Below are 27458 nucleotides of genomic sequence, written 5' to 3'. Positions count from 1 at the left end.
TATCCTCAGCTGCCAGTACATAGTAGGCTCTTTTTTGAACATTTAAAAATTAATGCTGAGCTGGGTGCAGTGGTGCACACCTGTAATCACAGCAGCTCAGAAGGCTGAGGCAGGAGGATTATGAGTACAAAGCCAGCCTCAGCAAAAATGAGGCACTAAGCAACTCAGTGAGACCCTGTCTCTAAAATGAAGTACAAAATAGGGCTGGTTGAATGGCCCTTGGTTCAATCCTCTATACCCTCCCCTGACAAAAAAAATTAATACTATTTATAGTCAGTCCTGACATGACGGCATTTACCAACTTGAAGCTGAGAAGTTAACCTACATAACCATTCTCCTCTACATCTTTTTTTCAATTGTGATAAAATACACATAATATAAATTTTGCCATCATATGCATTTTAATTGTCCAGCTCAGTGGTACTAAATAAGTCATTCTTCAGTATGCTTAGGAGTTTGGGTGCAGGACCCACTACAGATATCAAATCCTTGGCTACTCTAGTCCCTTATGTAAAATGGCATAGTTTGCAGGTAACCTCCACACCTCCTCCCTGAATACTGAAAATCATTGCTAGATTATTTATAATATTTAATACAATATAAGTGTTAGAGAAATAGTTGTCACATCATATTGTTCAGGGGATAAAAGAAAAACATCTGAACATGTTCAATACAGACACATTTTTTTTCAAATAGTTTCCATGCACAGTTGGTTGAACCCACAAATGCAGAGAACCAGGGGTGCAGGCCCAGTGTATACCCAATATCACCACCCATATCCAGAACTTCGCATCTTGCAGAACTGAAACTCTACCACTGTTCCAATGCCTGACTCTGAGTTTGACTACTTAGGACATAAATAGGCTTCTAATAAATACAATGCGGGTAAATAATCCTGACATATTTCCACTTTGGTTGCCAGGAAGGTCAGAAAACTAAATCTGTGCTTTATTGACTTGATTAGATTTCTTTTTTTTTTTTTTTTTTTTGGCAGTACTGCGGATTGTACCCAGGGGTGCTCTACTGCAGAACTACACCTCCAGCCCTTTTAATTCTACTTTGAGACAGGGTCACACAATGTTGCCCAGGCTGGCCTCAAACTTTCAATCCTCCTGCCTCAGCCTCCCGAGTAGCTGGGATTATAGGCATGAGCCACCATGGACAGCTATTGCCTAGATTTCATAACAAAAAAAAATCATATCTTGGGCTGGGGATGTGGCTCAAGTGGTAGCGCGCTCGCCTGGAATGTGTGTGGCCCGGGTTCGATCCTCAGCACCACATACAAACAAAGATGTTGTGTCCACTGAAAACTAAAAAAATAAATAATAAAAATTAAAAAAAAAATCATATCTCACTTTAATATAGATATTTTTACACAGATTTTTGAACTTGTAACCCCATTCTAAAGGTTCTCATCAACTCTGTCATTAAAATATTAGGACACAACATTGATTTTAAGATACAGATACATCCTGTACATGTCAAGAGCGTGTTGATAAGGACCAGCTGAGTTTTAACCTTAAGCCTCGCTAAACCCTCTCTAGAAGTTGCGGTGAGGGTGGTGGAGACCACAGGGGCAGTGAAATCGAGCCCCTCTTTCAGAGGTGAAGTGCCTCTTTGGAGGACAGACTCCCCACCGGCGACCCACCCACACAAGCACAAGCTCACCAGTGGTGTTGGCAGACGTCTGCAGAATCCCAGTCATCCAGGAATACAGCGCCCTCTGCGCATGAGCCGAGGTTTGGTCATAGAGATCTCTGAACACGGCAGAGCTAAGTGGCACAAACACAGGCATCCGTTAGTACCAAGCAGGTGGAGGGTGAACGGAGAATCAAAACTGCAAACGTGCCCAAAGCTGTCACGTGATGAGGCCCTCCCACTCTTTGACTAAACTGTAGCCGTTTGCTCCTTTAGGTGTCACACCATCCAAAGAGTGGCCTGTGCACACTGCCTCCGCTTCCTCACCTCCTGGTGCCTTGGCTGCTGTTACAGCTTTGCTGAGACATTATTTACATACACTATAATTTGTCCACTTGAAGTATTCTGTTCCATGGTTTTCAGGACATCCTGAGTTGTGAAGCCATCACCACAATCCATTTTAGAACATTTTAAGCACCTCAAAAAGAAATTCCATAACCTTAGCTAACACCCCTCATCTCCCAATCTCCCCAGCTCTTAGACAGCACTAATCTACGTCTTGTCTCTATAGATTTGCTCTTTTTTATGAGCCTCTCACATAAACAGAAGCCAACAATACACAGTATTGGGTCTCTGGCTTTTTGCACTTGGCACCATGTTTTTTCAAGGTTGGAGTATGTTGGTCTTTCATTCCTTTTTAGGACCAAATAATATTCCATTGTATGAATGAATACACCACATCTCCCTCATCCATTCATCAGTTGATGGACATTTAGGTTGTTTCCAACAACTTTGTCTTTTATGGATATTGTCTTTTATTAATAAACATTCCTATGCAAATTTTTGAATGGACATATGTCATAGGCATTCTGTCTGGTCTCTTGGGTGCATAGCCAGGCATGGGATTGGTGGGTAGTGGGTAGATGGCACTGGTTAGCTTGTGTGTGTGTGTGTATGTGTGTGCATGCACGTGCATGCTGGGAAGTGCATCCAGGACCTCTTACAGGCTATGCACATGCTCTATCACTGAGCTACATCCTGGGCCCTTCTGTTTAGCCTCTTGAGTCTCTGGATCATTCCCAAAGCAGCTGCACCAGTAGTGTGTCAGGATCTGACTTCTCCACGTCATCTTTGACACTCATCATCCTCTGACATTTGGATTAAAGACCTCCTGCTGGGTGTGAAGCTTCTGGGTCATGTTGTAATCTGGTTCCTCCAGTACCACATCCCCCCCGTGGCCCAAGTCACCAATGGCCTCCTTCTCGCCATGCCCAGAGGTCCCATTTGGCCAAATAGGATTTAACCTTTCACAGCATTTGGCACTGACCATTCCTCCTGCCCAATCTGCAAAACCGCTGGATCTCCATGTCCTAGAAGCTTCTCTTCTGCACCACCAGTTTATCAACTCACCAAACCACCAATTCGCCAACATTTTCTAAGCTTAAATTTTATCCCTGTCACTTCTCCAGCCATTTTATATGTAAACAGGCAAACTGTCCCCTAAACCCAAATAAATGTCTTCTCCATAGATTTTTATTTTCCTTCTTCCCCTAATGCCAGCAAGAGAAGGTGAAAAAACATGGGCAGGGGGAAGACAAGTTTCTTTTTAAAAATGGTAAATATTATTTGAGAAGAAGATTGTCCATTTGCAAAAATGCTGTCTCCTTCCCTATTAGTCTGACCTAGAGCAAGTCATTGGGCCTCAGTTTCCTTGTCTGAAAGATGGGGATGAAAATAATCCTCATAAGGGAAAGAGGATAGAGTGGGAAGAGGAGGATTGGGGTTCAGGAGACCAGGCGAAGTTCAGATGAAGTCAGATCCCATGGGGTCATCTCAGGGTCACAAGGTGGAGCCCCCATGAATGCGGTTAGTGCCCTTTTAAAGGAGACTCCAAAGAGCTTCCTTTCCCCTTCTGTCATATGAGGACACAGCAAGAAAAACACCTTCTATGAACCAGAACCCCTCATGTGACACCAGATCTGCCAATACCTTGAATGTGGACTTCCTAGTCTCCAGAACTGTAAAAAAATCGCTATTTGGTGTTTGAGCCCCCCAATGGACAGCAGTTCTGTGATAGCAATTCATACCGCCTCAGACACTCAGGAGAGCAACACAGGTGGCTGGGATTGGGTGACACGTTGCTTTCATCCTTATCCCTCTTGATGATCACCTAAGACAAAGGATGCCGGATTCCCATTTACGGTAATAATATCAAACTTACTTTTAAAATAAATATTTCAAGTAATAAAGATGAGTCCTTATAAAGAAAAACACAAAGTGAATCATGGTTCAAGCAAAGGTTGCGGGTCAGAACCCGGATGGCTGAAATTTCAGAGACAGTTTTAATCAGAGCATCTCTCAACTCCTCCGATTTTTAAGCCTCTGCTCGGAAGGCACATATCAACCTGTGTCCACCTGTCTTCTCCCCTCTGCCAGGTGTTACCTCCTGGGACTCTCAGGCAGGTGAGAGGGTGGGAGGAAGCACTCACAGGTTCTTAAAGGTGTCCTCACGCAGGTGCCGGGGCAGCCTCTCTGTGATGTCTGGCTGGAGAAATCTGCCTGAGGACCCCCTCAGCACCCTTCCCAGGATCTCCACGCACTCCAGGGAGTTCAACACCTGGAAACACCGCTCCAGCGTGACCAGAAACAGGGTGCGGTTCACACCAGGGCTCTGCAGAGCTTGTTCCCGAATCGCTCCCAAGTCGATGACGACGTCCCCCAGGTCCTAAAGCAAGGAGAGAAGCAGGGCTGTCTTGAGAGATGCCCTCTTGACTCAGAAGCCCCAGGAAGGACCACACACTGTGGCAGTGGGGTGACTTCATGCCGCTATGTGGAAACTTCTAGAACCTTCCATCACCTACCCAACAAAATCAAGGGCGTCACCTCCTTCACCTGCCCTAGGTGACTTATCGCTCTCCAGATGCAGCATGATTGTCACACCTCAGGCCCTTAGTCTAGTTGGAATCCCCTGCCCCCTTCTCCCAGCAAAATGCAGCTCATCCTTTAAGATTGAGTTCGGTCGTCACCTCCTTGGCGAAGTCTCCTCTGATCTCCTCCGACTTCCTACTTCAAGTCAGCTCTCCCTCCACTGGGTGCTCCTGGAGCATCTTGAACCAAACTCTTTGATGCATTAAAGATGCTATGAGCCTCTCTTCCCTCCAAGCCCAGGGTTCAGAATCACCAGGGAGACTTAAAAGCTCTGGTTCCCAGCACCACTACCTACAGTCTGATTTACTTGATGAGACTTGTGTCCTTATGTGTATCCAAGGCTGAGCCAGGAAAGACCTTGAGGCCAAGGTCATGTGTCTAGTGGAGTGCCCAGGACCTAGAAGACACTGACAAGCCGTCTATCCAAATGCACGGACAAACGCTTTCCACCACAGAACTCAGGAATGAGGATGAGGTTTCCTTCCAATCTGAGGGATCCCTCTGTCCTTCACCCCCTCCAAAACTAGCCACCATTTGCTGACCACCAACTGCGCGCCAGGCACTGTGCCAAGCTTGGAGCAAATGGGCATCACCTTATTGAATTCTGTTCCTACAGAATAAGCATCAAAGGTCCCCGATTGAGGCATTCCCAGGTCAACATCCCAGGGCCCCAACATTTTTCCTTGAGTAAATTGCTTACCTTTAAAAAAAAAATCTGTTTCCTTCTCTGCAAAATCAACACCGATGCTTAGATTCTGTGTGTAAGACCTGAGCAAGAAAATGAATGTGCAAAATGCCTAGGAGCTGTGAACACTCAGCCAGTGTTCCATAGGCGGTTCCTACCTCAGTGTCACAGGTGACAAAAGCAAAACAGAGAAAATGCACCAGTCCCCAGAGCTGGGATCTGTGTCTTGGAGCACAAACCCACACTAGAACCTTGATAGAATGCTTCCTAGTTTCAGTCATTTGCTGTGGTGACTGAATGACGGTGTACTTCGCGGTGATTTTGTTTTGAGCCAGGTTCTCGCTGAGTAGCGCAGGGCGTCACTAAGTTGCTGAGGCCGGCTTTGAACTTGGTGATCCCCCTGCCTCTCAGCCTCCTGAACCACTGGGATTACAGGGGCCCCAGCCACTTAGTGGTTCTGAAGCAAGGGCCTGGGGTTGGAATTCAGGGCATCTGTGGACACTGAGGGGGAAACTGCAGCTTCATTTCCACACAAAACTGACACGTGGCACTTCCTTCGGGGATGAATGTAGGCAGCAAAGCCACAGCTTACACTCAACACAAAATTACAGAAGTTATTAAACGGGCTGCTAAATCATGTTATCGAACGTGTCAAAAAAACATAAATTACTATCCGCCAAGTGTGTCTGTATTTTACATTTTGATCAATGTTTTGCCTCCTTTTTAATCCTTTGTAATTTGTTCTTCTCTAAGTGCCAGAAAGGCTCACAGCTGGAACTAGGAGCCCAGGTTTCAAGCTCTGATTTGCTATTTCTAAGCTGTGTCTTTTGAGATTGTTCACCCTCTCCAAGCCACAGTTTCCTCATCTGAATATTACAATGGTAAGATTCTTATAACCTTATTTCAGAGGGTCCTGGAGGGGAGTCAATGAGTCCCTGCATCAAACCCTTAGAGCGATGGTCAGCAAGTTATTTGTCCCATTGGCCGCTATTAGCCCACCATTTGTTTCTGTGGATAATTTTCACGGGGCATGTCTACAGTCACTTCTAATAGCTTCATTTCTCATAGCTTCTTTCACTCCTCAGTGGCGGAGTTGAGTAATAGTGACAGAGCTTGTTTTTCCTGCAAAGCCTTAAATATTTCCTAGCCGGTCCCTGACAGAAAGTTTGCTGGTCACTCCCATTAGAATGATGCCTCCCACCTAGAATCCCTCAGTGAACTTTAAGCAATACCGTTTTCACAGACCGCCACCCCAAGGGTGCCTTTATTGTGGTATACTTTGTATTTTCCTTTATAAGGAATTTTTTTAAGCTTAAATTCATTTCTAAAGGAAATATTAACTCCTACCAAACTGGTTTGATGTATCCAACATATTTTAATAAGAGATATTGTAACAGTGTGTGATTAGGGGTTGGAGCCGGAGCTCCATGGTAGAACAGTTACCTAGCCTGCTTGAGGCCCTCGGACATTCTCTAGCACCACTAAATAGATAAGGGATTCAAATTGGTGCAGCCAAATTGGAAAGCGGTATGGAGGTTCCTTGGAAAACTGGGAATGGAACCACCATTTGACCCAGCTATCCCTCTCCTCGGTCTATACCCAAAGGACTTAAAAACAGCATTCTACAGGGACACAGCCACATCAATGTTGATAGCAGCACAATTCACAATAGCTCAACTGTGGAACCAACCTAGATGCCCTTCAGTAGATAAATGGATAAAAAAATATATACACAATGGACTATTACTCAGCAATAAAAGAGAATAAAATCATGGCATTTGCAGGTAAATGAATGGCGTTGGAGAAGATAATGCTAAGTGAAGTTAGTCAATCCCCAAAAAACAAATGCTGAATGTTTTCTCTGATATAAGGAGAGTACTCATAGTGGGGTAGGGAGTGGGAGCATGGGAGGAATAGATGAACTCTAGATAGGGCAGAGGGGTGAGAGGGAAAGGCAAGGGGCATGGGTTAGAAATGATGGTGGAATGTGATGGACATCATTATCCAAAGTACATGTATAAAGACACGAATTGGTGTGAATATACTTTGTATACGACCAGAGATATGAAAAGTTGTGCTCTATATGTGTAATAAGAATTGTAATGCATTCTGCTGTCATTTATTTTTTTAAATCAATAAAAAATTTACTTTAAAATTATAGCAGGCACCCTTAAAAAAATATTTAAATGGTTCAACTCCTTTTGAGAAACACTGCTCCACAATAAATTGTCTCCAACAAAGAAAACTCTACAGGTCATCTTTGGGGATCCAAAGGACACTCTGTGATGCCCACAGATCCCTAACCTCACTTTGTGGAAATTACGTTTCTGCTTTTTGTCTTTGCTCCAGAGACCATAAAGCTGCGGAAGGACAGGGACAGCGTTCCTCTCTACGTCCATCTCTGTAGCCATTCTTCATAGATGATTATCAAGCCGAACGATGAGAAGTACCCCCTCATTTCTTAGCGTGCACAAGAATACGAATTATAACACTCTTCATAGGAAGAAAGTAAGTGGGAAGACCTAGGTCCTAAAGCTCCCAGCAGGCTGGAGGGGGCAGAAGGAGGGAGGAAGAAATAAAGGTGGCCCAGACCCGGGTCAGCTCAGTTTCATTCAGCTCAACCAATCACAATGGCCCAGGACTTCTACTTCCCCCAAAGATGACTCACCAGGTGATCCTTCTTGTCTTCTAAGAGGCATTTCATGGCGGTCCGGAACTGCTGGGCGTCAGTCTTCCTCAGGTCCTGTAGGAGCTTCTGGGGCCGGTACAAACACTGCTCCAGATGGTTTTCCACAGCTGCCTGGACACGAAGAGCGAGGGGGAAAGTCGGTGAGGACAGACAGACAGGAGTGCCTGGTCAGCACCATGGCCAAGAACCCAGCCTGTTCCCCCAGATTCCCTACGAAGTCCTCGAGCCGACCACCGACTGACGGGTTTGGTTTGTCCAGCTCCAAAATTTTTCAATATCTGCAAACATCAAAAAGTCAGAAAAGCTGGATGCTGTGGCGCAGGCCTGTGATCCCAGTGGTTTGGGAGGCTGAAGCAGGAGGATCTAAGTCCAAAGTGAGCCTCAGCAACTTATCCAGACCCTAAGCAACTTAACCCTAAGCCTCACAATAAAAAATAAAAAGGGCTGGGGATGTGGCTCTGGGGTTAAGCACCCCAGGGTTCAATCCTCAGTACCAAAAAAAAAAAAAAAAAAAAGTCGGGCAATTTCTCACAAAATCCAGGTTTCCAATTTCTCTTGGAAAATGCAAATATTGGTGATCAAGAGCAGGCCCCCGGCAGCTGCTCACTCGCCACAGGTCCTGCCAGCCTTATTTCCCCACTCCCTGGCCTGCCTGGTCCCTGCAGGTGATGGAGGTTTGGAGTCCAGAGCAGCTGGTCTCTGTGCAGAAAGGTGAGTATCCCTAGATGTACTGCTGCCCAAACCTAGGCCAGCAGCAGCACTGGGCAAAATCCAGGCGGTGAACAAACATCCATGGTGTCCCCTGCAGGGCAAGGAGCGAGGCCACCAGTTTCTCCTGAAAGACATTTCCTATGCAATCTGGAGAATTACTTTCTAAATCTCTTTAAACAGACGTACTCTAGGAAGGGCAGTATGTGTGATGTGGACAAAACCTTGACCTGAACCCCCACAACCCATGTGCAAATCTCCACCTTGACACCTTCTTGTCATAAGGCCTGGGATACACTAGGTAATTAGGATTGCAGGGAAAAACAGAGAATGCTGAGTTAAATTTAAATTTCAGATAAAGAGAAAAAAAATTTTTAGTGTAGGTTTATCTCAAAAATTGCATAGGCTACACTCATAATTTAAAAATTACTCATGATTAATCTGAAATTCAAATTTAACTGGACATCCTGTGTTTGCAACACTACCTCCGGGCCTCAGTTTTCTATCTGGAAAATAGAGACCATGGCAGGACTTACCACGTAGGGCTGTGAAGAGGATTAGGTAGCGTGTACAGTGTTTTCAACAGTACCTAGCACGAGTTAGTGCCCCCTGCTCTTTTCTGTCTGGAATGAACTGAATAGTGATTGACTTAGCATCTCTCCCCCTAGAATGGAGGCCCCACATTGAGGGGTAACATGACTGTCTCATCTCCACTGAGCTCCCAGTGTCTAAAACAGAGACTGGCAGAAAGAGGATGCTAAGTCGGTGCTGAGTGAATCAATGAATGTGTACATGGAAAGAAAAGCGATGCACCCATGCATTAGGGTCAAACAGATGCACCTCGTGATGCACCTCACTACCAGAGAGAAAGGAAGGAAGCAGGATTTCTGTTTAGTGGCCATGTCTGACAAAAGCAGATGTCACGTGGGAGGAGCCAATGGTTCACAACCTACTCTCTGGGTGTAGTTGATGGACATTTTCGTTTTTCTTAAAACGTAAATAAAATAAAAGGAACTTCTTTATTTGTTGGCCAATGATGGGAATGATTTCTTTGCTAAACTGGGAAATCATTTGGGAATACTGAAAGAATACTTCCTCAAGGGTGTGCTATCCACAGTGCAACGGTGACGACCCAACACGCCACACTAACACTCATGCCATTCTGTCCGGTTCTCCACAGTCTCCACCGTTCCCTATTGCTCCCCAAGGCAAATATCCACTGCTTCTATCAACATGCTTGTGTTGGCTGCTTTCGAGATGGTAGACTCAAAAGAGAAGAAGACTATTTCTTGGAACACTGATAATTATAACCCAAATATCCATTCTCCCTGCAGTGGTTTGCCCCCCAATTATTTATGTGCTGGATGCTTTTTTCCCACTGGAGTAAGAGGTAGAGTTTAGAGCAGGTCATTGGGGCACTATCCTCAGAAAAAAAAAAACTGATGTCATTTTCAAGGGACCCTCATTAGTCCTAATGAGAGGTTTATTATAAAGGAGTGACCCTAATTCCTGAATCAAGGCTTCTTGTCTTGCCATGTGATCTCTCCCTCTCATACCTGTTTCTGTCATGGTGGTGCCATCCACCATGAGGTGACACAGGCAAAGGAGCCCTTGCAAGAGTCGACACCATGCTGTTTGGACTTTAAGCCTCAAATTGAGTAAAGCAGACTTCTTCTCTTTATAAAGTTCCCAGGTTCAGGTATTTTGTTATAGTAATGGAAAGCTGACTAATACACTTCCATATTCTTCTTATCATAGAATACCTCAAGATTTAACTGGGTGTATGGCTTCTCTGCAGGAAGATGTGACTATGGCATCTGAGCCAATACAGTAGAAACAGAAGGAATTGTACAACTTGCAAGTCACATCCTTAGACAAGAAGATGCTCACCCTTCACTTTCTCTTTCGATCCCTCTTCCCTGGTGGGGGAAGGTGTTTCAACCATGGGGGCAACCACTTCTTAGGGGGTGACCAACCAAAAAGACAAAAAGATCTTGGGGTCTTGAGTGGTCTTTTGAAAAAGAGTAACCCCTCCTCTCTAAATTTCCCACTTAACTCTGGAGAAATAAACTCAATATGTTATAAAGAAAGAAACTAAAATTGTTTGAGCTGCTGTAACTTGGGGTCAGCTTGTTATAGAAGCTTACTTAGCCTATACCCTAATATACCACATTGTCACCAAAGGTGACAAAGCAAGACAAACGAGCTTGTGTTACGCTTCAAGAAAAACTGGACAGAACACTCTTCTTGTGGAAGCAAAGACTGTCTTGACATATGGCCCAGTTCTCCAACTTTCCTGGACCCTGAGTTTGCAAGCAGTGAGCACTGAGAGCAGAGCATAAAGATGGGACTCAGATACTCACCTGCAGGCTGGGGATGGTGAAGGCAACATTCCGTGAATTCAGATAGGCCAGCACTCTGTGGGACAGGTCTGCCGTCCACGCGTGGGAGCTTTGGTCAAAGACGGATGGGAGAAAATCAAAGTGACAGGTCCCCCTACAAGCAGCTCTGCACCAGCCATGTGCATGGGGGACAGGCACTCAGAGAGCATGGTGGGAACCAGCCAGGGATGCTATCAACTTTGTGCTTGGAAGTTGGAGATGCTTTAATCTGCATGGTGACGGCAGAGTTTCCAGTCCTGGGAATCTCCTGGGGTCCTAGTGTCTCAATGGTGATTGTCAAGTTCTGAGCTGGATGCAATATTCTAATTCCCATGACAATTCACTTAAATAGATTACAGTCTGCATAGAGTGACTTGGAGTGATTCCTTCCTACATTAAGTTTAAAAAGCAGAGGCTGGGTGCACACACCCCCACACACACCCCAGCATCCAAGGCTACAATAGCAGAGTTGAGCGCACAGGCCCCAAGCGTGGATTTGCATCCTGGGCTCCAGTACTTAGTTGTGCAGCCTTAGGCAACGTGTTGAATATCTGTGAGCCTCCCATTCCCTTTCTATGAAATATGGCTAACAATTGTGAGGATTAAATTTGTTCATGTATGTAAAGTGCTTAAAAGAGCACCTCACCCATAATAAATGCTCACAGTTAGACTTTTTTGGTGGTGGTGTTGGTTGCTTTGGTGCTGGGGGTGGAGACCAGAACTCTGTAGCTCTACTACTGAGCTATGCCCATAGGCCCAACGATAGCCTTTTATAATCCCTTTTTTTTTTTTTTTTTTGGTACCGAGGATTGAACTCAGAAGCACTCACCCACTGAGCCACATCCCCAACCCTGTTTTGTATTTTATTTAGAGACAGGGTCTCACTTAGTTGCTTAGCGCCTCACTTTTTCTGAGGCTGGCTTTGAACCTTCGATCCTCCTGCCTCAGCCTCCCAAACCACTGAGATTACAGGCGTGAGCCACTGCACCCAGCAATAATCCCATTTTTGTTACAGATAAATAGATGAACAGATAGATAGATAAATTCATCAATCAATCAATTAATTAAAATTTTAGCCTGAGAGAATATATACAGGATCATGGATTGTAGTTGTCTTAGAGAGAAGAATGTTTACGGGGGATCATTCACTTTGACTCTATTGGGTGTGCCTGACTTGGGCCCCCCATTTCTTCTCCATCCAAGTAGTCGTCCTATGAAAATCATTTGTTCATTTTCACCTTTCAACTGAACCCTCTGGCTCCCTGTCCCATGTCCCCAGTATTTAGGGCATACAGTGAAGGGAATGGCCTGGAGCCAGATGCTGGGGTCACATCCATCTCTGCCACTTCCCAGCTGTGTGGCCTTATTCACCCTCCCTGGGCCTGGGTTTCATTATTGTGTCCAGATGTGCCTCACAGGGCACTGTGAGGACAGATGTGTTTCTAGGCACCAGCACTTGGAACAGCACCCACTACCTCAAAAGCACTCCATAAAGTCTGGGTCTTTAACGCTACAGCAGAGGAGGAGGAACAAATGTTTGTGGGACAAGAGTGTCGAGTTTAAAACACTCGTGCATTGGCTGACAGTTTTTGCAAAGAGCATGCATCACGTTTGACCATGAAGAGACTTCCTCTAGGAATTATTATTTTTTTAAAAATCAATTCCATCCCTTTCCCTCCCCGCTAGGGCAGGTTACCTTTGAAACTGTATGAGATCCAGCAATGCTACAATGGGAATAAAACGAAAAGACAACTTTAAAAGGAATCTTTCCAGAGAGATCACAGCCACATTCCGTTTGAAATTCTCAGAAGACGGCAATTGGGAGACGGGTATGGGGACATTACCATTCAGATAGCTTCCCTCTATTATCTCCTCCTAAAAGGCAAAGAGATAACATCAAGTAGAACATTCAAAAGTTGTCAGTTCCAGGAGAGGGGATTTGGATTAAAAGAAAATGGAACACTCACCGCCATCTTTTGCAACAATGGATGCAGATCTGTAAGAAAGCCATTGAATGTGTAACCAGAATTGAATTGCATGACCTTCAAAAATATAAATATAGGGTAGGAGAAGAGGGGGCGGGAACCAGGCGTGAAGGAAATTTTTATTGAATTTTAATTATATCTCTGCCCAGTGTGGGAAAAAAAAAAACTGGCTTGAAAAACCTGAGGATCTTACACACACACACACACATGCACACACACAAAATCACCCCCCAAAACACCTTAAGGCATCATGTACCTAAGCGGGTCTGTCCCACTACGTTCCCCAAGATGCACGGAAGCCCAGAAGGTGATTCCTCCCTCCAGACTCACCCGGCTCACTTGCCACTCCACGAATCAGAAAAAGGACCAGGAGGAGGGAGGACATCCTGGGTTCCAGAGGCCTCTTCCTCTACTGAACACAAGCAGAGAAGATGGAGGTCTGTTGTAGTCAGCTTTGGGTCACTGTGACCAAGCGACCCGACAAGAACAATCTTAGAGGAAGAAAAGTTCATTTGGGGGCTCCTGGTCTCAGAGGTCTCAGTCCACAGATGGCCAACTCCATTGATCTGGGCCCAAGGTGAGGCAGAAAAATCATGGCGGAAAAGTGTGGAGGAGGAAAGCAGCTCAGGACAAGGCAATCAGGAAGGGAGGGGGAGAGAGAGAGAGAGCTCCATTCACCAGGGACAAAATATAAACCCCAAAGGCACGCCCCAGCGACCTACTTCCTCCAGCCTCACCCTATGATTGCTGACAGATACCACCCAGTGAGTCCACATTAGTGGATTAATCCACTAGTTAGGTTAAGGGTCACATAACCCAATCACTTCACCTCTGAAAATTCTTGCATTGTCTCACACATAAGCTTTTAGGGGACATCTCCTATCCAAATCATAACAAGGTTTGTTTGTTTCTTTTTTAAATATATTTAAGAACATTCAGAAGACGAAAGGAAACAAGTAGACTCAGAATCCCTTGAAGTGCTTTTTTTAATAATTTAAAACTTTCCGACTATTTTGCTCCACTTGAACCCCTATCCCAGTCTAAGACACAGTCATCTCTCCTTGGTGACAAGGGTCTGGTTACATTCTTACCACCACTCCCCATATCATTGATTCCAGGGAAGAGAAGTGGATAAAAGCATACTTATATCTCCCATGGTATTTATATCCAGAACATATTTTTTTAAAAACTCTTACAATTAAAGAACAAGAAGAAAAATCAACAAATGAGAAAAAGATATAAAGTTAAACTTCTTTAAAAATAGACAAATAACTGTCCAAGAAAGCACGCAAAAGGTTATCATTGCATTTGTTCACAAGAACATGTGCATTAAACCTAAATAAGGCCACTACAGACTCAGGATGACTGATAATTAAGATTGACAATATCAAGTGTTGAGAATGGGATGGAGCAACAGGAACGCTCATAAATTGCTGATACAAGAAACTGGTGGTGTCTTATAAAATTAAATATTCCATACTGTATGATCAAGGAATTCCCTTCCTAATAATTCAAGAGAAATGAAAACATGTCCAAACAAAGATCTGTTTGGCTTCATTCATTTGTAGTCAAAAATTGGAAACAACTCAGATATCCAACAACAGGAGAAAGGTTAAAGATGGAATCTTCACTCAATGGGATACCAATGGGCAGTGCAAAAGGAATTAGTTAGAATTTTGAGTCCAACTATGATGGAGTGATTGGCAGTGGATAAATAATCTTGCCTTGAAGAATTAGAAAACCAACCAAAAATATGTGACACAAAGGTTCTCACACATTGGCCAGCAGGTGGCACAATACGGGGATCCTCAAGAGACAGGAAACAAAGCAGAGCCCTGTCCTTGCCCAGGGTCCTCAGACCACATAAGAGGGGGATGCAAACAGCCTGGAAGTCTCACTGAGCCGAGGAGGCAAAGCAGGAGTTCAGGGAAACCACGGCAGCTAGATTCACAGGCAAGAATCCTCCACAAGGAGAGAGGTGCACAGAGAGAAAGTTCTGGAGGCCTGAAGAAGGGTCCCTTGAGTCTTTGGCTGAATATTGATCTGTCTACACACAAGAAACCACCTGAGACTAGAGGACCAAAACCACCAATGGGCAAAACAATCCTTAGAACACACACGGCACTGAGTGGGAAAATCTCCAAATACGTTGGGCCTCAAGAACAGGCCTCAGAGAAGGCCGAAACGCCATGTTGGCTGCCTGGAGTTGACATTGTACTGTAGTATATACTTATATACTTCCTTACACTACATAAGATGTAACCACTGGGGGACATGGGGTGAAGGGTACATAGAACTTCCTCGTATATATGGTTTTTGTAACGTTCTGTAAAATCTATAAGTATTTCAAATATAAGCAATTCAGTTTCAATTCTAAGCAACCAAAGGGGAAAAGCATATTATTATACATAGGAAAAGGAATAGGGATATTGGCAACAATATAAATGATCATTAAAACCCTATGCTGAGCCCGTCCTAAAAGAACATATTTCATGATTTCATGTTCGGGAAAGTCTCAGGCAAAATAATCTGCAATCACAGAAAACAAAGGTGTTCCTGGGATGTTCCTGGGGTGTTCCTAGGGCATGGAGGCAGGAGTTTATGGCAAAAGGGCATAAGGGAACTATTGGGGCTTATGAAAATTTCTATATTTTGATTGTGGTGGGAATTACACAGATACCAACATTCATTAAATCTCATTGAACTATATGCTTAAATCAGTGCTTTTGATCATGTGCCAATTATACCTCACAGAAGCTGATATCAGAAAAGAAAGGGGCTGGGGGTGTTGCTCAATGGAAGCGTGCTTGCCTGTTATACAGAAGGTCCTGGGTTCAGCTCTAGCATGGAGGGAGAGAGAAACAGAGTGAAAGGGAAAAAAGAATGAACTATGGAGCCAGACCACCAGGTTTGAATCCACTTACTGCCACTTACTAGCTGGGTCATGTTGAGAAAGTTGCTTAACCTCTCTCTGCTTCAATTTCCCCATCTGTAAAAGGAGGTTAATAATAGTACCCACATCATAACGTCCTATGAAGATAAAATGAGTTAATAATACGAAGTCACTTACAACAGAGCCTTACTCAAAGTAAGCTTTAGGTGTGGGTTTTTTTCCAAATAAGCCAGATTGCTGTTTTCAAAATTCGAATCTATTTATGTCACCCTCCTTCCTTTTACTCTCAGGATAGAGCCCCAATTTTTTTTTTCAATGACCTTATCACCCACCTGCTTACCCTTCACTCCCCCAGGCTCCTGCTCAGGGCATCTTTCAGTCCCTCTAAGATGCTACTTCTCCCCAGATCAAGGTCCTCTGGGAAGACTCTGCCTCTCCCTCTTTGCCTGACTAATCTCAACTTATTACACACCTCAAGGCTCCGATGAAGCTTTTCCCTGAATCCTCGAGGCCAAGACAATTAGCCAGAATAAAAAGCCAGTGCTTCTCTTCTATAGCACGAAGCACAACTGTAATACATATTTATATCCGTGTAATTATTCCACGCGCTCACTCATCAAATATTTATTGCATGCCACTGCGCAGCAGGCACTTTTCTAGACTCCAAGGATACAGCAGTTTGCAAAACTAAGTCCCCGATGGGGTGAGCAGGAAATAAATAGATGATCAAATAACTCTATTATGTCAGAAAGAGATGACGGCATCAGAGAAAGAGAAAACAGGGAGGAGGAGACAAACAGTGAAGGAGTGGGGCCCTCGAGGAGATAACATGGTCAGGGGAGATCTAAGAACAGGAGGGAATGAGCACAGGAATATCTGAGGAAGGAAAGTTCTAGAAAGAACCAAAAAAATAAAATAATGCAAAGGCCCTGACGTTAGGAAGATGGTTTGCATGTTCTTTAATAAATCGTGTGTGGGTGGGGACAGTAGGAGATGGGGTTGGGGGAGAATCAGGAGGAGCAGATCTTTTCGGCCAGTGTAGACGTTGGAACTTGGTCTAGGAAGCACGTGGGAGCCCCTGAGGGGCTGTGAGAGCCAAAGCAGTGGACTCCTCCGGCTTTTATTTTAACTGGATCAAGCACCCTGATGACCGTGTCAGGAATACCCCAGACGGGGATCCTGGCTACCACAGGGAGAACTGTGACTTGGCAGTGGTCAGAAGTGACTGGACCCAGGGATATTGCAAAGGTGGAGCTGACAGAGAATGAAAGAAAGTTGCACTTATAGCTGCCGCCCAGGATCGGGGCCTCAGTGTGTGAAAAGATGGCCGACCAGGAAAACCAGGGAGTTACACGTTCAGGGGAAAGGCCCCCGAGCTGCAGGCTGGGCCTGCTAGGCTTGAGGTCCTGGTAAGCACATGGGTGAGACGGCCCGTGGGCAAGCTGGAGTTTGAGCCTGTTTAGGGGAGAGACCCAGACAGAAGTTTTCTAGGCGGGGTATCCAGGGTGTTTTAAACCCACAGCACGGGATGAGATCTCCAAACCATGAGTGTAAGGAGAAACGGGGTGATATCTGAGGACAGACCCAGGTCTGTCCTGCAAACTCGGGGCTGAAAAACTGCCCAGAACAAACAGACTAGTTCCTTCAGCACAGATATGGAAGAGAAAGAGACACTACAAAGTTGAAAGAAAACAGCTTGAGATTTATCAGTCACTTGTAGCATATGGATGCAACTCGGGTACTGTTCAAATATGACATTAAAATAACAAAAAAATACGAAACAGTTGGGGGAATTAAACCAGGTATTTAAAGATGTTAAAAAAAAATCATTGTTAATATTTTTTAATCTGATAATGAACCTATGGGGTTTTTTTTTTTTTTTTTTTTTTTTTTAGTTATCGATGGGCCTTTATTTTTATTTATTTGAGATTCGAACCCAGGGCGCCTCACAAGTGCCAGACAAGCGCTCTACCACTGAGCCACAACCCCAGCCCTGGTTCTATTTTGAAAGAAGTCCTTGTCTTTTAAAAAAGGGATCGGCAAACTATGGCATGGACCAAATTTAAACAGCCACCTGATTTTGTTTAGGTAAAGAAGCTGCCATAGTTTCATGTCACACGTCCCCCAAAGGCCTGTGTGTTAAAGGCTTGGTTCCCAGGGTGACCAATTGGGAGGTTGTGGAACCTTTGGTGGGTGAGCCTTGTGGGATGTCCTTAGGTCATTGAGGGTGTGCCCTTAAAGGGGATCATGAAACCCTGCCCTTTCCTCTTTCTCTTGATGACAGAAAGAACAAAAAAATACAATAATGCAAAGGCCTTGTATGATGAGGTGATCAGATTTGCTCTGCCATGACACCCTGCCTCACCAGATGCCCAAAGCAACAGAACTGTCATGGACTGGAACCTCCAAAACTGTGAGCCGAAATAACCCTTTTCTCTTTATAAATTAATTATCTCAGGTATTTCATTATATCGATGGAGAGCTGACTAACACACAAATGGTTTTTACATTGTTCAAATGGTTAAAAGAATCAAAAGAGTAATATTTCTTGACACATAAACATTTCACTTGTGAAGTTTAAATTTTAGTGTCCCTGAAGTTTTATTGGAACCTACCTGTGCTCGCTCATTTAAGTACCTACCATCTGTGGCTGCTTTTACACTGCAGTGGTAAAGTCGAGTAGGTTTTGCGACAGAGATTTTGTGGTCCAGCCTATATTTAAGCCCTCAACACTGGATGCCCTGATAATACTTCAAAAGTGCACCCCTGTTATCCACAGATCACCCCCGACATGGCCCATCTACATAAGGTTCACAGTCTCTCGATAGCGCCATTCAGTAGATCAAGCCTCTAACACCTGGACCAGTGGGAGAGATTCAATATCCAAAACCACAAGTATTTACTATCTCTTCCTTCACCAGAAAGAAAAATTTTTTTGCCGACCCATCATTTTGAGCTGCATACTTATTTATTTACAGAAAAAAATGATGTGATGTTTGGGATCGCCTCCAAAATAATACTGGAGGGAGGTATAGCTGGAACAAGATCGGCCCCGGGTTGACAGTTATTGAAGCTGGATGACGGGCAAATGGGAGCTCATTATATTCTTATACAGTCGTGCTCCATGTAAGGATGTCTCCGTCAACCGCAGCCCCCAGATCCAGTGTTGGTCCGATGTGATTATAATGCAGCCGAAAAATTGCCATCTCCCAGTGACATAAAGTCGCTCCATCTATTACCCGTTGAGTCTGTGCTGATGCTGGTTCAAACAAACCACTCTGCTGCCAGACCTAGAGAGGAACAGCACGTACAGCCGACACTTGACAATAAAAGAGTCTGTACTGGTTTATGTATTTACTATGCTGACTTTGATCATCATTTTAGGGCATACTCCTACTTCTTTGTTTTTAAATAGTTGACTGTGAAACAGGGTGCTGTTATGTCGTAGCCTCATACATCTGGGGTGGACTCCACCTCTGGATTCCAAGAGGCCACGTGCTCCGACTGTCATTGAGCAGGGCATGCCTCTGTCTACCTTTGTGCATGTTTGGATGTTTGTGTTTGGTGCTGGAGATCAAAGTCAGAGCCTTAGGCATGCTAGGCAAGAGCTTTACTACAGAGAAGTACCCCCAATCCCCTGAAATTTTCTACATGACAGTTTTTAAAAGGAAAAGCAAAACAACAGAGACTGTGTGTGTGTGTGTTGGTTTTTTTTTTTTTTTTTAAATAAAAGCAGTTGGGTAGATGGAGAGGAAATAGCAAAGTGATCTGCGAGGAGTGGCAGGGGAGCACCGGGTAAGGGTGGTATCTTTGAGGCAAAGAGGAGGCTACACAGAGCCAACGGAGGAGCCAGTGGGACAAACGCAAGGAAGGGTGCTTTGCATCAGTGGACTCCCAGGGGGACCAAGTCCCGGTTAAGCCATCGCATCCTCTTTCAGTATTAATGGGAACTTTTGGGGTACCAAAGGAAACCCCATAATGCACACCCAAGGTCTCTTGAAATTATTTTGTAGACAAAATAGCGCAGGTTACCTTGATATTGCCTAACTTGTAGGTCAGTGGATTATTTCCCTCTCAGGGAACCTCCCCTGCCAGCTTTGGGAACAGTTAGGCTCATTTCCTTGCCCCGGGCAAAATCAGACTTTGGAAACCTCCAGACCCCCAAAGCCAGTGCATTCTTAGAGGTTTTGCAAGAACTGATCCCAGCGCACTTGGCAGCTCATTCGATGCCACCAGTGCAGCATCAGAGCTGGTATATTCAATGCTGATGAGAACCTCCTGGGTTTGGGTCTTTGGGGGATCCAGGGAACCTCTGGCTCTCTTTGCTCCCTTCCCTTTGGTCAGCTGCCCTGGAGCACTGGCCTCTTTCACAGTTCTCCAGTTCCCCAGACAATGAGGCTTCTTGTGCTTCTGGCTGCAGTCTCCCAGTGAACTCTACAGAGAGGTTTACGATTACTGATCCAAACGCCCCACTTTCGGCTGCGCATATTGTCTTCGTTCCAATGAAACCTCAGCCCATCGCCAGTTTGGGATTTGGTTTTCATGAAAAGCCCTTTGGGTCACTCTCTTGAAGGAGATTAGCCAAAAGGATTGGAATGTCTGGGCAGGGCAATGGCGATGGCAGGGTCCATAGATTTCTCCAGAGCCCTGCCCCTTCCCCACCAAAGAGTGCCCCCAACAGGTGGCAATCAGACAAGCAGAGAGTCCTTCCGTGAAACCTAAAATTAAAATGGCAATAACCCAAACCTGAAACGAACAGGGCTTCCTGAGAAGCAATGAGTGTTTGATGAGTAGGGTGATCAACTGTCCCGCCTGCCCTGGGACCAAGGAGTCTCCCAGCACACCGAGCTTTGCGTTTTAAAACCAGAAATTCCCAGGTAAATCAGGACGTGTTGGGTCCACCAGGCATTTCTTCTTTTATGAAATCTGCAAAGATGCTGGGAGGTTTCCCCAATGCTGGGACATCCCATCCAAGACACAAACCAACAACTCACAGTTCCACGGAGTTCCACGCCACATGCAGATGTGCAGAAACCAGTTGAGAGAGTTTTCGCCAAAATAAATAAATAAACAAAAAGATACCATTTCGTGGCAATTAATGCAAAATAGGGAAACACATCTGTCTTGTAGAATGGCCCCTGATTTAAGTGGATTTTAAGTACTTGGTGTTAGAACGGCCCAGCTTGCAGAGTTGGAGAGGTCAAGGGGATGGTCACTTTATGAGACTCTAGACACAGCCATTCTTACCCTCCCTCAGCCTCAGGAGAGCAATGGAAGGCTTTGGATTCAATGATGAAAGAAAGGAGACAGAGGAGGAAACCCGTCTCACTGTGCATACTCCATGGGCTGGACCTGGTGTGAGTCCTCCCTGTCACTCTTTCCATCAGCCCTCGGGGGTTTACTTTGCTGCATTTCACAGATGAGTTCCGTGGACATGCAAAAGTCATAGAGCACCCCAATTAGAGTGTGTTCCAAAGCAGGGTTGTCAGATTGCCTAGTATTCGTGATACTAGCAACCATTTAATGAGAGGGAACCACACATGTACACACTCTGCCTACATTGTCTCACTTAAGTCCTGCAGAATCTTTGTGACAAATACTACCATCATCCTATTTCAGAAAGGAAGAAGCCATTTCTTAGACGTCAAGTGATCTGCCCAAGGTCACACAGCTACAGTAGCAGATCCAGGTGGCACCCAGAGCTAAATGATTCCAAGGGCTTGGCGCAGTGTTCTCCAGCCTCTTTGCTCATCAGCCCTCAACCTCAGGTAGCTATTGGCACTCCAGGATTAGAAAGTGCCAGCTTTAATCCGGACCATCCATCAGTAGCTGTGTGCTGCTGGGCAAATTCCTTAACATCTCTGAGCTGGCATCTCTTCTTCTGTACAATGCAGATGGCATTCGTACCTCCTTCACAAAGACTGTGTAAACATTTTTAAAGTTCGTGCATTTATGCAATGCATACTTAGTGCTGCTTGTTTTCTTGCATTTTCAAATTTCTTCCTCACAAAAGTCATAAAGTAGGTTATCATCATATTCCTTATATGTAAAATGTGTAAAGAACTAAGCCCAGCACTGGCACATATAAGAAATCAAGGAAATAATAGCTATTATTATTGATGCTATCCTTTTTGCTGCAGGTATTATTACAAGGTTGCCATCATCATCATCATCATCATCATCATCATCATCATCAATCATCATCATGAGTTCCTCGAATTTTCACCATGCCCTTTGGACTCCTAAAACCCCTGCCTTGCACTTTGCCTACGCTCCTTCAATCTCTGTCCACCCCCTCAATTTCACCCCCCCCCCCATCCCTCACCCCTGTCTCTAGTACATCTGTGTCTCTTCCTTGAAAAAAAAACAGGAGCCAGTCCCCAGCTCGCGAACTTAGCACCCTGCGCTGTGCCGCGCAGCGTCCCCAGCGCTTTGCCCGGTGGGGGGTCCTCCTCTGGGACCCAGCGCGCCTCACCTGCAGTGCCGGGCTCCCCCGCTGCACTGGATCAGCGGGCAGGCAGCTCCGGGCGGGACCGCGGGACACACCTGGGTGGAGCAGCGCCAGCTTGAGGCTCTGCGACCTCCTCCCTGCAGAACCTGGGCTCCGGGAGAAGGTCCCCACCTGGGACTTTCTACCTGGACCCTAAACCAGCCGGGCGCACAACAGGCGTGGACAAAAGCATCAGGCACAGCACGGGAGGCAGGAGCCTGGGCAGCGCCTAAGGCTTATCCACCAATTATAGTGGAGCGGCTTGATTTGGATCCGGATTCAAACAAAGGATTAAAAATCACAAGTGGAGCAATGTGACCATTAGAAGTTAAAGGGATGGATTTTTGTAATTGTAATGGAGGCTTTCTTTTTTAAGAGTCCCTTTTACAGATATGCTTTTACAAAACTGAAACGATAGGCTCTCTAGCATGTGCTTGGAAATAGTGGGGATCAAAGAGTGGTGGCGGGTGGCTGAAACAAGATTGGCCAAGTGTTGATAATTGCTGAAGCCGAGCGAGGAGGATTCTTATTACCTTTTATTCTTTTTGATGTGCTTGGAATTTTCCATAATAAAAAATATTTGTAATAGACCAATAACACACACGCAAGGAGAGGGTAAAGGAGAGAGAGGAGAGGGAGGGGGAGGGAAGGAGAGAGGCTTAAGTGCCCACCAAATAAAAAATGATGAAATAGTACAATACACCAACTCTATGGATTAAACAGCCATTAAAATGGTCATTTAAGGTTAGGGGTGTAGCTTAGTAGCAAAGCATGTGCCTAGCGTATGGGTACCAAGGCACTCGGTTCAATCCCCAGCACCAAAAAAAAAAAAGTCTTTTAACAAAAAGCATATAATAGAAATAATAGAAACACAAGGAAATAATTTTATAGCCAAAACAAAAAAAAAATCAAATATAAAATGTGTGAGCTTTTATTAAAATGGAAAGGAAATGCATTAAAATAATAGATTTGCCTGGTGAGATTATGCATAACTCTTTTGCATCTCACTTAGTGAAATATAATAGTGGAGCCTAGAGATTTTCTTGCAATCCTTCCTATTTAATCCTTCCTATTTAACATCTTAATACCTGTGGCTTTTAATAGAAATTACTGAAATACCAAATGCTGACACCAATTTTTCAGTGGCAAAATTAAAACATTCTCTTCAGAAATGACCAACCACCAACCATGGAGCTGTTCTTGCCTGCAGAGAGTTACCTATATACTCTAGGTCCAGCATCCCCCAAAACATCCCTTTTGTCTCAAAGTCTTGCTTTAGTGCTTTATCCTCAAGTCCAAATGATGGGAAATGCCTTTATCAATTTTTGATTTGGAAAATAGGCTACCTCTGAGTCTCACATGATTCATCTTGGAAAAATAAAAAGTATCTTTTCATTTTTTACATATTTTTGGGCCTGCCTAGCACATGCAAAGTCCTGAGTTCCATCCCCAACACTTCAAAAAAATACATAAATAAAAAAATAACCTAGGCATATGATTTTATAAATGTTGTATTAAAACAATTTTGTAAATGGGTGTACACATACATGCATTTTAAAGTATAGAAGAACACACAGAACAAAAAATAATGGTACCTTCAGAGTTATGGGGTAGGTAAAGCTTTTTTCACTTTGTTCGTTTTGCCTGTATTTCCTATTTTTTCTATAATGAACATGTTATTTGTAATGCAAATACCAGCAATTTCATGATCAGTCATAGCCATCTTATAAATAACTTATTGTTTATTGTTATTGTTTATACAAAGTGGCAAAATCAAGTGCTGGAAAACCTATTTTGTTCTGCTCAGTCTCAGTGGTTCATTCCTGTAGTCACAGCTACTAGGAAGACTGAGGCAAAAAGATCACTTGAACCCTGGAGTTCAAGGCCAAGTTGGACACCATTGTGAGACCTCATCTCAAAAAATAAATAAACCAGGGGAAACTGGGGTTGTAGCTCAGTGGTAGGGTACTCACCTAGCATGTGTGAGGCACTGAGTTTGATCCTCAGCACCATATACAAATAAATAAAGGTATTGTGTCCACCTAAAATTAAAAACTATTTAAAACTATATTTTAAATAAATAAATAAACCAATGTTCTTTATTGAATCCTGAACAGAATATAAGAAAAGAGCATTCAGGCATTTTATCTGTTAATTATTTTCTCTTAAGAAGTGCATATAAGACACCACAATTTTACATGGTCATTTATTTGGGCAAAAACATCTTTACTTTTCATTTTACATGTATTGAAAAGTAATTTTAAAGTGACTTTGTAATGAAAACATGTTATGTAATTTATGGGAATGAAATGACTCTCAAATCCAGAGGGAATCTTAAGTTCTAGTTATGTAATAATATTCTCCCAATTCTCCAAAGTATAAAATTTCATAGAGAAAAAGTATTTTGTCCTCAGTGAATACTGACTCCAATTCAGTGATACCAATACAGATAGGAAGCTACAAAACACACACTTTACTAGTAAATGAAGCCAAATACCCTACAAATTGTACTATAAAAACAAATAATACACTAATCATAGGGAATGGTAAATCAAAACCATGATACCATCTCACACCTATTAAGATGGCTACTATTCAAAACACAAAATAAGTGTTGGCAGGGCTGGGGGCGTGGCTCAGTGGTAGAGCACTTGCCCAAGCATGCACAAGGCCTGGATTCCATATCCAGCACAAAGCGGGTGGGAGGAGACAAGGATATGGAGAAATTGGAAATCTTGTGCACTGTTGGTGAGAAAGTAAAATGGTACAGTCTTTGTGGAAAACAGTATGGTGGTTCCTCAAAAGATTAAAAATAGAATTGCCATATGACCCAGCAGTTCCCCTTTGGGGAATCTCCCTAAAATAAGTAAAAGCAGGATCTCGAAGAAATGCACGTACACTTGTGCTACATCAACATTATTCACAGTAGCTGAAACATGGAAGCAACTCAAGCGTCTAACAGTGGATGAACAGATAAACAAAACGTGGGACATACATATCATTGACTATACAGCCTTAAAGGGGAATTCTGACACGTGCTATGATAAGGATGCATCCTGAGGACATCATGCTTGGTAAAATGAGCCAGTCACAAAAAGACAAATGCTGTGTGATTCCACTCACACAAGGTACTTAGAAGAGTCCACCAGAAAACTGAACAGCAGTTGGTAGGGCCTGGCAGCAGGAGGAATGGAGAGTTTTTGTTTAATATAGTTGCAGTTTGCCAAGATGAAGAATCCTATAGTTGGGTGGTGGGAATGGTTATACAATATAAATGTGCTTAACATCTCTGAAAAGCCTCAATTAAAATGGTTACTTTTTATGTTACTAATTTTACCACACTAGAAGTTAGAATACGAAAACAAATGATGGCACTTTCAGTGAGCACTAATAATTTAAATAGGAGACAATTAAATTGAGTATGGTATCCTAATTGGATACTAGATCCAAAAAAGGTTATCAGTGGTAAAACTGGCAAAATCCCAATAGTCTAGAGTTTAATAGTCCTGTACCAATGTTAATTTTTTTAGTTTTGAGAAACATACCATAGTTAAATAAACTGGTAACACTAGGGAAACCTAGTTAAAGGCTATACAGGAACTGATTCCGTAAATCTGAAATTATTCCAAAATAAGTTTACTTTAGAAAGTCAGATACAACTTAGTTAGAATTACTCCTATGTAGAAGACAACCAAATATAATAGAAAAATTGATAAAGCAAGTAGTAAAACATGAATGCCTGTATAATTGTAGCACGAGATTTCTTTTCTTTTCTTTTTTTTTTTTTTAATGTAGCAGAAAAGCCCAACTTTATTCTGTGGTCCTAAACACAGTGCACACACATATAACACTGTGACGACACTGACTGAGCGGGTGCAGATGGAGAGGCACAGCAGCAGCAGTCTGTACACTACTGAAATTACCCTGCTATAGACTGGCATCAGGGTGGTGTCCCTTTCTCATGTTAAATGGAACCCTCCATGGCAACCACCAAGTAATATCAATGAGACATTCCCAAAATGAGAGGTAAGGGAATTAAAATGCTTCACTACAAACATCAACTGAATAGAAATGAAGATAGTTGTATAACGACATAAGTCACATTGAATCAAAACTTATCCTGCTCTCCTATCAAGGACGCAAACCACACCAAACCAAGAGTCCACCCAACTCTTGTTATAAGATGGCAAGCCAGGCTGAACCGTGAGCTCATCCAGCCCCTTAGCACCTCATCTTAGGTAATCACACCATGAAATGTCATTTCTCAAAAAAAGACCTTATTCTTAGGTGTGTAGTTTTGATCCTACACCTGTCTTCAGGGGTTATAATTTAATCCATAACACTCCCTGGTCCTTTTTATCTGAGAGATTTTAGCAATAGGTGTTGAATGTTGTCCTGTAATTATTCCACGTCAATTTATACAATCATGTCTGTCATTTGAGCTTTTCCTAGTCCCCTAGCTTTTCTTTTTCTTTTAAAACTATTTACAAAAAGTTTTATTCTACTACTTCTTATCTTCAAACATATGAAACACTTCTAAATATATAGATGGAGTAGATATTCCATATAAGAACCTATCCGCTGGGCCTGGGGTTGTGGCTCGGCAGTACAGTGCTCGCCTCGCACGTGTGTGGCCCTGGATTCAATCCTCAGCACCACATAAAAATAAATGAAATAAAAGTATTGTGTCCAACTACAACTAAAAAATAAATATTTAAAAAAAGAACCTGTCCAGTATGCACACAGCACTAGTAAATAAAATAAATAAAAGTATTGTGTCCAACTACAATTAATAAACATTAAAAAAAAAGAACCTGTCCACTATGCACACAGCACTATTAAATAAAATTGCACACATAGCAACAGTTATATTCTGAGGCATCTTCTAATATGACAATTTTGTCCTTGATCCTTTCCCTCCTCATTTTTTTCTACTTTCAGTCCAGTGGACAAGTATGGGCATAGTAATGATTAAAGATAGTTTAACCAATTCATATACAAAAGTCATTTTCAGAGGACAAGCTTTCCTATGAATTTCAATACAAAATGTGCTAATTTTAT

At 43.5% G+C, this 27458-nt stretch overlaps 1 protein-coding gene across 1 annotated transcript in view; it reads right to left on the bottom strand.

The window, feature by feature from the left end:
* Nucleotides 1–22111, bottom strand: part of Otoa (otoancorin) — a 71928-nt gene extending 49817 nt beyond the window's left edge. Inside the window, exons 1-9 of the mRNA XM_046454371.2 lie at nt 22058–22111; nt 20119–20341; nt 12997–13025; nt 12874–12904; nt 12726–12753; nt 11012–11099; nt 7920–8051; nt 4128–4363; nt 1669–1772 (exon numbers count right to left, since the gene is read on the bottom strand). Of these exons, the coding sequence (XP_046310327.1) occupies nt 1669–1772; nt 4128–4363; nt 7920–8051; nt 11012–11099; nt 12726–12753; nt 12874–12904; nt 12997–13025; nt 20119–20341; nt 22058–22111 (925 nt within the window). The remainder of the gene's footprint in view (nt 1–1668; nt 1773–4127; nt 4364–7919; nt 8052–11011; nt 11100–12725; nt 12754–12873; nt 12905–12996; nt 13026–20118; nt 20342–22057) is intronic.
* Between the last annotated feature and the right edge of the window lie 5347 nt (nt 22112–27458).

This window comes from Marmota monax, unplaced genomic scaffold, assembly GCF_021218885.2.
Source record: "Marmota monax isolate L192 unplaced genomic scaffold, Marmota_monax_Labrador192_F-V1.1 WCK01_AAM20220418_F8-fsc00086, whole genome shotgun sequence".
In the NCBI taxonomy this organism is placed as follows: Eukaryota; Metazoa; Chordata; class Mammalia; order Rodentia; family Sciuridae; genus Marmota; species Marmota monax.
The sequence above is the reverse complement of the archived record's forward strand: the minus strand, read 5'-3'. Positions and strand labels throughout refer to the sequence as shown.